Source organism: Cucurbitaria berberidis, assembly GCF_010015615.1.
Source record: "Cucurbitaria berberidis CBS 394.84 unplaced genomic scaffold K460scaffold_5, whole genome shotgun sequence".
NCBI classification, from domain to species: Eukaryota; Fungi; Ascomycota; class Dothideomycetes; order Pleosporales; family Cucurbitariaceae; genus Cucurbitaria; species Cucurbitaria berberidis.
In genome coordinates, this window is record NW_024468939.1 from 1,915,630 (window position 1) to 1,926,980 (window position 11,351).

At 54.0% G+C, this 11,351-nt stretch overlaps 4 protein-coding genes across 4 annotated transcripts; 3 read left to right on the forward strand and 1 right to left on the reverse strand.

The window, feature by feature from the left end:
• Positions 1–13: 13 nt before the first annotated feature.
• K460DRAFT_292171 (nuclear matrix protein) lies at positions 14–2,213 on the forward strand (the record flags this gene model as incomplete). The annotated part of the gene is made up of 7 exons (XM_040929338.1): positions 14–238; positions 285–363; positions 410–528; positions 575–1,186; positions 1,237–1,389; positions 1,490–1,803; positions 1,859–2,213. The coding sequence occupies 7 exons, from the start codon at positions 14–16 to the stop codon at positions 2,211–2,213; spliced, it is 1,857 nt and encodes a 618-aa protein (XP_040784584.1).
• Positions 2,214–5,475: 3,262 nt separating this feature from the next.
• K460DRAFT_292000 (homeobox-domain-containing protein) lies at positions 5,476–7,222 on the forward strand (the record flags this gene model as incomplete). The annotated part of the gene is made up of 3 exons (XM_040929326.1): positions 5,476–6,140; positions 6,194–6,822; positions 6,876–7,222. 3 exons carry the CDS (start codon positions 5,476–5,478, stop codon positions 7,220–7,222), a joined length of 1,641 nt encoding a protein of 546 aa, XP_040784585.1.
• On the forward strand, positions 6,885–8,184 carry K460DRAFT_177783 (uncharacterized protein). The gene has a single exon (XM_040927018.1). It carries the CDS (start codon positions 7,337–7,339, stop codon positions 8,054–8,056), a length of 720 nt encoding a protein of 239 aa, XP_040784586.1. The 5' UTR covers positions 6,885–7,336; the 3' UTR covers positions 8,057–8,184.
• A 2,673-nt stretch (positions 8,185–10,857) lies between these two features.
• Positions 10,858–11,295, reverse strand: K460DRAFT_358702 (uncharacterized protein; the record flags this gene model as incomplete). Its single annotated transcript, XM_040932131.1, has 1 exon — positions 10,858–11,295. One exon carries the CDS (start codon positions 11,293–11,295, stop codon positions 10,858–10,860), a length of 438 nt encoding a protein of 145 aa, XP_040784587.1.
• Between the last annotated feature and the right edge of the window lie 56 nt (positions 11,296–11,351).

An 11,351-nucleotide genomic window follows, 5' to 3' on the forward strand; every position in this document is an offset into this window, starting at 1 on the left:
TTCAGAACCACCAATGGCCATCCCTGGTGAACCTTCCCCGAATGCGGTGGCACCGAGACTGGACTACCTATTGCGACGGGCGCGTGTTGTTAAGCAGAGCACATCTATCGACCCTGCCCTACCGGTTCCAGAGCTCGTGCCAGAGAGCGAGTCCCTCTTGGGTGACATAGAAGGCGAGAAGGAAGTGCGCGCTCTTGCAGTTGAGAGCGCAGCAAAGGCTGTATTCTATGCTAATCTTGTGAGTCTGCCATACCCTAGTCTCATCCGTCTGCTTACATGCGTAGGGCTCAACTCGAATCGACGAGGCTGCCTTCGTGACAGTCTGGAATCTACTCGACATCTTGCAGTTCTGCGGCGACCGAGGTAGGCATTGTTGGAATCTCACTTTCAAACCGATCTAACTGATCAGACTTGTGTTCACCGCAGTTAGTACTGCTGCTCATCGAAGAACTACTTGACAGCCAGTCGATCGCAGGGTGTCGGACAGTATTCAACTTTCTTGAATCGCGGAGGGAGGCCATCATTGCAGTAAGTTGGCTTCGACATGTGCTCGTCTCTTCTAACAATTGTTCAGATCAATTCTAGGAACAAGGACCTAGTCATCCTACGGCTATGCAACGAACTACTTCGCCGGCTATCCCGCGCAGAGGATCCAGTGTTCTGCGGGCGTGTCTACATTTTCATGTTCCAGAGCTTCCCACTGGGAGACAAGAGCTCAGTGAATCTTCGCGGCAACTTCCATGTAGAGAATGTGACGACGTTCGAGGAATTCTTGAAGGATTCGGACGCAGGCGAAGACTTGATGCAAATCGATGGTGACGGCTCTGTACCTGCTGCTAAGGAAGATGCAAAGTCAGACGAAAGCACGACCAAACTAGTAGAACTCGACAAGAGCAAGGATGGAACACCAACCACTCTCGACATCGAAGCGTTGTACCCTGTTTTTTGGTCTCTACAGCACTCGTTCTCCAATCCACCCCGGCTTTTTGAGGAAGACAACTTCAAGCAATTTCAGAAGAGCTTGGAGGCGACACTCGCCAAGTTCAAAGAGGTGCCCAAGGTCATACAAGCCGGAGACTCGGAGCGCAAGAAGGGACCTAAGTCCGGGTTGGACGATGATTACGATGCTTTCGCGAACACCTACAATCCAAAGTACCTTACAAGCCGCGATCTATTCAAGCTTGAGGTATGCAAGATTGCCAATATCTTTGGGACACTATGACTGATACTTTCTAGTTGAGCGATCTCGCCTTCCAACGTCATATCCTTGTTCAAGCACTGATACTCATCGACTTCCTCTTGACGCTAACAGAGAAGTCGAAGAACAAGCCTTTCTATCAAAACGCACAGAAAGCGATGCAGTACAATTTCACGCTTCGCGAGGAGGATGTAAGTACCCGTCACTCTGTCGTCACCCCCGCCCGGTTATGTTTCCATGCCTACCGCAGTAGCCATGATCATCATTATCTCGGCTGACCACCAAGCACAGACCGAGTGGGCATTGGGCATCAAGAACGCCATCGCAAATTACCTGCAGGAGGGCCCAGATGGCAAATTTTATTACCGGATGGTGGACACGGTCCTCTCCCGCGACAAGAACTGGGTGAGGTGGAAAATGGAGAATTGTCAACCATTTACTCGAGACAGAGTCCCCACGGGAAATTTCCTTCAGGCCAAGTCTGGGGCACAAAAAGCAGTCGTTAGCAAGAAGGCCTCTAAGCCTTTAGGTGTCCCCAGTACCTTAACATTCCTATACAACACTGAGGCAGGAAAGGGGCTCTCACAACTCAGGCAACGCGATAGGTACGTGTTCCGTTCGTCCGACAACGCAAGATTCCCAGCATCTCACACCAGTCAGATTCAATGTACCAAACGCAGAGTCATATGCAAATCAAGTCCGAATGACTGATTTGGACATGGACATGGCTGATACAGAGGGGGAAAAGCGGCAAGTGGGGGAGAAGAAATCAAGTTACGTCTGGAGGGGCCTTCGCCTGGCATCCAAGAAGCAGCTAAGCGCTTTTGATAGGATCGAGCATGGGAGAGGTCTGGAGGCTCTTCAGCCGGTTACCTCTTCCACTGAGGCGATGGACGATGGCACAGCACCCTCTGCTTCGGATGACAGGGGTTCAGCTCCGCAAGACGAACATCAGAGCGTCGAGGAGCAGCGGGCCGGCCAACAAAGTCAAGTGACCATGGACACGGCGGCGTAGTGGTACCAGGGGCAACTGGCGCCTGTTCAAGATAGGTATGAATTGTCGAGGACTAGGAGTAGCCATGGGGCTATTCCTCTTACGATGTTGTGCAGTATGGGGAGTGGCGCGTTGCCGCTAGATTTCTCTGTGCATGCGAAGAAGGCATGAGGTTTATTCTCCTCGGAGCGTATCGATAGATCGCCGTCCATTCGAGCGAAGTATACAACCGCGTGCTCACGGTGCCTCTCAACCTGCAACGCCACGATTCGCGGCTAGTAGCTGAGTGCGGCGCAAGCAGGCTGTGGAGATGAGGAGCCTCGAATTGATGAATAACCACTTGAACTATATGCCACTGTGTGGGAACCGAACGATGGCCTTTCCCGGATCGAATTCTGATGTAACAGCAATGACGGAGAGATCTGGTCTCGTCCCCGGCTAGCATAACGGTGTTTCCTGGCACTCCAGAAATGAGGTGCGCACAAATGCCGTTGTGTGCCAGGGTTGAAGCAGACGGGCTACGGGGCCGTGTGCTGTTATTGACCGAAGTTCAGGCTCATTCAGTGTGTGTTGTCAGCCATCGATCCACGTATGTGGGCGGGCGATGCTGCAGGCTTCCAACAAATTGAAATGAAGGGACCCTGTACCACCTGTCACGACGGCAGCCCGAGAACTTCTCTGCTTGTGTGTTCTGTGTTCTAGGGTGTGGTAGGACTGCGGTTCCCTACCAAACTGTTAATCACAGCAAGGCGGCACGACCAGTTTGGTTCGAACTGTTATCAGATGGCATCATGTTTAATGCAGCAGCAGCAAAGTGGGCCGACTATGATTTCAGAGGCAGCATCTTCTGCCGACGTCGACACGGTATCCATGCGCCCATCAAACCCAGCCACGAATGGTGCGTAGAAATAATCCGCCGCGGTTTCGCTATCGCTTGCTCCTGTCATTTCGCTCTCCGCGTGCGTCCGTCCAACCAGACGGTCTTGGCGGTGTTTTGGAATTTCGACCGCGAGGCCGCCCTCGGCATAGCTTGTTGGAAATTGCGTATGCTAGGAAATGGGTGTAGTTTTTGTCGTTGCGAAACCGCCCAAACGCTGGTGGTTACCCATGTGCGTCACAGAGGCACGAAATCGCCAGTACTTTTTGCTCAAGCAATGCGTCCGCCCGAGCCGAGTTGTGTGCATCTGTAGCCGCCGTCTTGATCAGGCACGGGCAACAGCACAACTACGTTTAGGCTCGGGCTGACGATCGCCGCGAAACGGCCTTACAGCGCAAGCATGGGTGGCTTGCGCATCGTGTCTTGCCTTGCAGAGAGCGAGAGAGCTTTCATGGCGGCCTCGCCAGGGCGACTATGCGCTTGAGCAGAGATTAGTGCTTCCACATTTCTAGCGTTGGGCTCGTTACGCCGTCACCGCTGTCATCCAGCGACCGACAGACGACCAGCGTTTGAGAGGTTACACTACACACCAGCCAGGGCTTCGAGAAACAGCGCTTTTTCAGCATTTTCCCGGCGCGGGCCGGGCTTTTGGCCGTTAGATCGCTGTCGACCAGCCAGATCTGTCGCTGGCTCACGGCTCGAGCTGCTTAATTGGCGCCACCGCTAGGCGCTCGACTACCACCACTTCAAGCAGGAGCACAAATCCAGCTAGATGCAGTTCGCTGTCCGATGCTGGACAATGATGACGGCTGAAGGCTTTCCAAGTTTCCATGTTCATGCATCTTAGCGGGCGCGATGAGCGGCTCAAAGGGCTGGCAAGGCTGGTGCAGCGGGTTCCTGATGTAATTTGCGAACTACGGCCGTTATGAGACAGCTGCCAGAACACGCACCGCCAGAGTCACCGGCCGTGAGCTGATAGGCACGCTTGCACGGATTCGAGAGCATATCGTCGTGTGAAGGCGTGTGAATGCAGTGGTTCACGACAGTAGTAGCATGGAGCACACGCGCCTGGCAGCACCAAGTCCGGTCGCTCAACACCACACCACTACCACACGGCTCGTGCTAAAGCAGCATTGACAGCGACACCCCGCAACAAGCCGTGCAAGCGTTGCCGAGCCCTGTATGATCCCTGTCATCTCCTGCTGCGGGTATGGCCATGCATCAAGCCAATAATGGCGCCCCCATCTTGCCTCGATGGCCGATTGCTCCACGCCACGGATCAGGCCCTGTTCGTCGGCGGTTTTTACTCCACGGGCCCTGGTCTATGCAAGCAGCCTGCAGCCCTCCATGTTCACGCACTGTTCTCTTCTCCTTCGAGAGGAGGGCACCCTGGCTCGCAGCACACCTGATCCAGAGCCCTTCGATTCGCCCGCTCCCGCTCCGTCTCCTCTTCACAGAAGGCCCACGTCCCGAGCTACCGTATCCCTGTGCCCTGAGCCTTTGGCGGCCTGTTAGCCCTCCAATTCAGTCACGCTTCTCGTCGTGTAACAAGCTGCTTCCAGATCCTCGAAGGATATGATGTTTCCTAAGAGGGACCACAGTCCATGCGTACTCTGACCCCCGTCTTCACTCTTCTCTTAACCTCGATTTTATCCGGATCGTCGACAGTAAAGTGCCGTCAAGCCTTTCTCTCTGAATGATCTATTCCCCTCCCCTGCCGCTATCGCTGATATAGCCCCCGACCGTTCCTGGCCCTTCTTACAAAGGGATCCCCATCGACCACGGGCTGACGCTTTCACTCATCGAGACCAAAGCCGGCTGCTCAACATCTCACCTCTGTCAAGCTTCAAGCGCCCTCGGCACGCTTTAGTCTTTATTTGGCTCACAGCATCACCTCCCCAGTAGCTTCTATTTCGAGCTCGACGTTCCACCAAAACTCCGCGCCCCAATCCTATCGGGGTGCGACAGCTCTATTCAGCCAGGATTCTGCATATCAGCTATTCCAAACCACAGAGGCACAGCAACCCACGTCGTTTGTTTGTGACAGACTTGCGACCTTAACGCATAGATCGGCCTATACTCTGGGGTCGGTATTTAAGCATCACGACCACCTTCATTTCCCTCGCTGATCACCCGCGTCCAACCCCGCACTGGAACTGGAAATCGATCGAGACTGCTTATACCCAGCCTCATCCGATCCTTACCCTTTCCAGTCAATTCGCGGGCTATCCGCACTGTCAGTAAGCTTCAATCAACTGTGGCGAAACTGATCTTGGGGCCAAAACAACAAGGTAAGCGTCAATCCGACATAGGGGTAGTTGCTTGCTGACTTTGATCCTCTGTAGAAGGCGAGCCAGTCACGTAGCGAAACCTCTTCACTTTATAGTATCCGTTCACGAAGTGCCAATGGTTGACGGAAACTTCATCATTCCCTTGTCTCCGCCTAGCTCGCCGCGTATGTCTGCGTACAGCACGACTGCCGCAGACCACGAGTGGCAATCATCCGACGCCAGGACACTGGAACATACACCACCACATTCGGACAGCGACATGGCAATGCTCCAGGCCGAAGTGGCTGGTCACAATTTTGATCTCAAGCGGCCATCGGTCCGATCACACAAGAGCTTTCCCTATTTGCTTGATGGCAAGAGCCACTTCCATGGCGGTGACTCACCATCAAGACTGGACGAGATCGAGGCGCACGATCTACCCAGTGTAACATTCGGAGGCTCCGCTCCGACCAGCCCTATCTCTAGGCTCACTCCTCCCGCAACTCATGATGGCGTCAACGTGGAAAAGATAGAGGATCAGGGTGACGAGATCCTGCTGGACGAGAAAGATGAGGCTTGCGACAGCGATGGTAAAGATGAAGACCGGCCACTGCTCACTGCTGCGGAAATCCGAGCAGCGAAGCGGAAGATGAAGAGATTCAGGCTCACACACAACCAAACTCGATTTCTCATGAGCGAGTTTGCTCGTCAAGCTCATCCCGATGCCGCTCATCGAGAACGACTCGCTCGCGAGATCCCCGGCCTCAGTCCCCGCCAGGTGCAAGTATGGTTCCAGAACAGGTAAACGATCCCAGTGGATAGTCAGGCGTGAAAGGTCGCTTACACATCTATAGGCGAGCAAAGCTCAAGCGATTAACAAGCGACGACCGCGAACGCATGATGAGGTCCAGAGCCTTACCAGATGACTTCGACATGGCTCAAGCCCTTCACTCTCCGTTCGGAAACTCCCATGGACTGGGAACACCGCTTGCCTCTCCTGGATCCTACGCCCCTAGCTTCGCGGAAAGCAACATGATGCGACCTTTGAGCATCGACACCTTGAGAAGGGGGCCGCTCGACTCTCATATGTCGCCAACGGGAATTAGCCCTGCCTTTGGTGGGTTTACCTTCACACCGCCGCAATCAACAGCAGATACGCTTTCCCCTGTATCACCTCATGGGGAGTCGCCGTTCGGCTTCCACTCGGCACCGCTCGACACGAGTCCGAGGACATCGAATCCATTTTCTATGCCCGTCAGTACTCCACCAGCCTATGCTGCCCAGCATAGCATCCCGCGCCTCACACTTCACGCCGACCGCATTGCACGGAGCCGAGCCGAGTCCTTACAATCACCTCTTAGATCTAGTATGAGCTACACTGGTGGTAACGACAGCATGAACGGCTGCACTGATTCGAATGGCCATACGGACGGGCACCGATCATACTCGGGTTCAATGCTGCCCTATGGGATTGGCTACTCTTGTAAGTCTTCACGTGAACATTTCATTCTTTTCATCATCATCTAATACTTTCAGACGCCCCAGTGCCCGGCTTCCAGCAGTCCAGCTCAAACAGGATGCGCTCTTTCTCCAACGGCGTCCCTAGACGCATCGAGCTAAGCACCCACTACACGCCCAATCGCGGCACATCGACACCACAGACGGCCCACTTCCCCTCATACTCGACCTCTCCGCTTGTCACGCCACAAAGCTATGCGATGCCCCAAATGAGCGCACCGCACCACCTTTCGTCGTTTTCCAGCTCGTACCTTCGTAACGACTCACAGCAGAATGAGCAGTACTCCGGCGTCGGCTCCGTTCTTGGCGAGGTTATCGACAACTCCAATCAGGAGCACGGCGACCGCAACGACCAGTCCTATTGAGCGGCTGTTTTGCGAATTTTCAAAGTTTTAGCAGGCGTTTAAAGTGGCGGCGATTGGGCGGCAAAATTCTGGGTCTGGAAAGATCGGTGGGCCAGTGGAAACTGGAGTGATGACATGACGGCTGTTCTGGAATCTCGTTCTTGGATACCAGTTTCGCTTATACGACCCTTGGAGGCTATTTCATATGTCCTCTTATCACGATGGCGTCAAGCGTCGAGCGTTGAGCCGCAGGCGATTTACCCCTTGCTATCTTTCATTTCTGTAACAAGCTCGGTCTTTCGCGCTTTGTTCCTGGCCAGAAAGCCATTAGCGCTGCTGGTATACCCTTCTATGTATGTATTGTTCGTGGCCAGTGCCATTTTTTGCAACGCCTTTATTCTCTTCGTGGTGGACATGTTGGATTTACTCTTTTTCGGAGCTGTACACACTTTTCGGTTCTCTCTTTTTCTCTTCACGACAAATGACCAAATTCTCAAACGACGTCACAACATCGCGTCACAAATACGAAAAATCTTCACTGTAGAAACATTTGGCAAAGAACGGCCGATCAATGCAGCACGAGTTAATGATACCCCACATTTTTTCAATACGTTCAATACTTCCCGCACAGCGATTTTCTCCCCGACCCGGTTGTACTTGCATGTAGCCTGGCCAGCAGTAGTGGCAGCGGGTATAACAGGCACGGCTAGGGGACTATCGCTACGTACCCTCTATACCCAAGCGACAGCGACCAGTGCGAAAGGAACCGCCCGACACTTGAGGCGACATGGAGGCATAGCTCACGATGACCCAAGGGCAAGCGCGCTCAAGCACGCAAACAAGCTTCACCGATAAAACGAATGGACAGTGCTACATTACCACCACCCATCACGGCTTCGCAGCGGCCGTGATCCGAAAAATGATGCAGCATGCACGCCTTGGCAAAAAACCGCTGTGTGACAAGGCAACGGGTTACTAGCAGCAGTTTCCGCCGCGTGGAGCGCGTGGGAGAAAAGAAAATGAAACATGCGCCCAGTGAGCTGTATAGCGTGCCTGACCTTTCTGGGGGGTTACCCATGATCAAAGAAACGTAGCCTAGGCAAAATACGACTACATACCATGTTCGACTGCAATTCCATGTCGAAAAAGAATCTTCCGTACAGAAGCTTCTATGGCTTCGAGACGTCGATCGTACGTTTCCCCCCCCCTCCCTCCCCCCTCTCCTTCTCCTGCAATGTACTCACTCTGTCTTTTTCCCGTCCACATGATCACGCGTCTTAATCAAGGGTTCTGCAGGAAGGAAAGGGTTCTCCACACTTTACCCCAGACGGGCACGCCAGTCCTTGCGAATTTCGGCTTCTGGGGCTCAGGAACCGAACGATGGCGGCGGCGGTGGGTGGTAGTGGGTTCAGGGTCAGAAGTTTGGTACAGGTGGTTAAATTATAGCGCAGGTCTGGGATGCGGGATTAGAGTATAGAGTGAAAGGAAGGGGAGGGGTCCTTGCGCCCGAGTCATGAGCATGTGGTCTTTCACGATGCACCCGTCCAGAGAGTGATGCGAGGGTGCATTTTGCGGGGAACTTGGATGGTGGCACGATGCGCTCATAGGTTCGGATTCCATCTGCGTTGAAGCCAGACGGTGTATATAGCGTGACATGGATGGGGCACGGGAGATATCAGGGGGGAGGGGGAGGGAAGGTGGCGGCTGCGTGACACCGATATGAATCTCTTGCGCTCTTTGGCAAGGAACACAATGCTAGATGTGGATCTCAACTTTATTAGAGTTATTAACGGTTGTGTGGGCGGCGGAAGGGTTGATTGCAGATTAGATTGGGTGAGGCAGCTACCCGCGAGCCGCGGGCGTTCGAGAAGTAGATCTTAGGCTCAATGATGGCTGGGCATATCAGGCGCCGGCGAATTGGGTGTTACGGCTTCGCTTTCTTCCAAGCGGGTTCGAGAAGTTCGAGAAGTCGACACAAGTCATGGTCAAGCGAGTGTTTGGATGGCTACGTGGGTTTAGCATGCAGCATAGGTGGGACATGTGTGTGTGTGCGTGTGATCTGATGAGCCGTTGCTTGAGGTGTGCGATGAGGCTTGAGGATGCAGCTCCTGGCGGTGTGATACGCGCTCGTGGGTTCTAGCACGCATTATCGTGAACAGTCTTCGGTCACGTATAGCCTGGGGCAGTTGACTATAAGTCCACAGGAAGATGGCGTTGGAAAAGTCAAGTCGAACCGGCGGCTCAGGTCGCCACATCAGCCACGAGCGAGCATCAAGGGCTAGGTTCAGGGCGCGCAACAACCACAACGCTGAAGTCATCCAAGTAGGCCTTGATCCAACGTGTCTGTCTGTACGCGGTACGGTCTTCCGAGCGTTCCTGCCGCCCACCTCTTGCGCACCACATCAGGTGCAGCCAGATAATGCAGCTAGTCAAGTCGCTGCTTTTGCTGCAGCCACTCGTTCCGTTTTTCCCCAAGACGTGTTCGCATTGAGCTAACCGCTGAGCTGTCCGGAAGATAGGGAAAGGCGCAGTGAACTTAATGTCCGTGAGGTGCAGGTACAAACAGCGCCGTCATGGTGTCTGTGTACGCTTTTATTCTTAGTCGCCTAGGAATCCCTCCCACTCCCCGTGTCGAGTTACAAGGTCAGGAAGAAGTCCGGAACATGGTGCCTGGGGTGGGTGAGTAAGAGCACAGGTGACATGCGGTTGTTCGTCATGCCGGCTATTTGCAGTGGTTCGATAGGAACTTTTTACTAGTGAAACATGCCGAGTATGCTAAAGGCTTACACCAACATGGACGTGCCATTGGATGGGCAAGAGCCGAAAGGATTGTGGAGTAAGATGAGATGAGAGACACTGGGATCTCGGGGGTCCGTCAGGTCAGCCTTGTGTGGTGGTGTTGCAGGCTCCTCGGTGTTGAGCTTCCGCATGTGCGATTGGGTGTGAACTACCCACCCGTGCTTTCCCGTTTGGGAACGGAGTGAATGCTCGCAACGGGCACGATTGGTGGAACGAAAGAGTAGGTGGGTCACGTGCAAGCGTGCATTGAAGCCAAGACATGGAGCTATTGAAAGGACTGACTGGCTTCACATGTCAGCAGGGGAGCGATGAGTATGGTAGCGTCGACAGCATGGATGCAGAGGTACCTTTTTGGACCGTCGGCCGAGAGGCGACATGGCATGTATTGGAAGGCTGATGTGCGTCGCTAACGTGCTAGTCTCGCAAGACGTGTCTTCTGAAAGCTAGTATGCAAGAGGTGTGCTAGTACTAGTATTGCAAGAGGTGTCTGAAAGCTAGTATCGCAAGAGGTGTCCTCGGAACCGTGCAAAGGTCAGCTAGTATGGCAACAAAAGACATTCAACAAGCCATGGCGAAGCAAACAGGACGGACATGGCAACACTAACAGGACGGGAGGAACCACCTTCCCGATGCCATAGCACCCCACCAGCCTGCAGTACTTATCTCCACCCCACCCCTCTTGCAGCCCACCAAGGACTACCCTCCGCAAAAGAAAGGCTACGTAAGCCAGCTCCATGCGACGTTGGTTTTGACGCTGACCTGCCTTTTCCATTTTACGCCAAAGGATGCAGAGGCGCTTTTAGTGCCCGAGGTCCTCTCAGCCTTGATGCTAGCGATGCAGGCGCGGCGCAGGTGGATCACCGAAGGTTACGAAGCAGATGAGCGCGGCCACCGGCAGTCATCGGACAACGGCAGGCTGACGCCATTGAGCTTTTTCCGACTACATTCGGCTGCGGACGAGGATACGAGATACGGACGCTGGCCGCTGGGGCATGCTTTTGATACTGGGGTTGTCGACGGACGGCTGGCGTCTGGGACGAGGATGCCCCGGGATGGCGGGAGACGACGGCGAGAGGTGGAAGAATGCTACCAGCGTCCATGGCGGATTTCCTTGAAGAACCTGGCTTGTCCGTACGGAGAGACTTTGCGAGGCTTTCCTTTCTCTCCTTCAATCTCGCAAGATGTGCGTCGACGGACAAAAGTCGTTGCGCAGGCTGCAATTGATGGAAACACAAGGCCAAAAGGTACGCATGATGCGAATCTGGGGCCATGCCAGTGCAAGCCTCACGACACATCACTACACAGCGGAGCCTTGTCAAGATTGGCGGCCAACCCGCCTGACCAATGCATT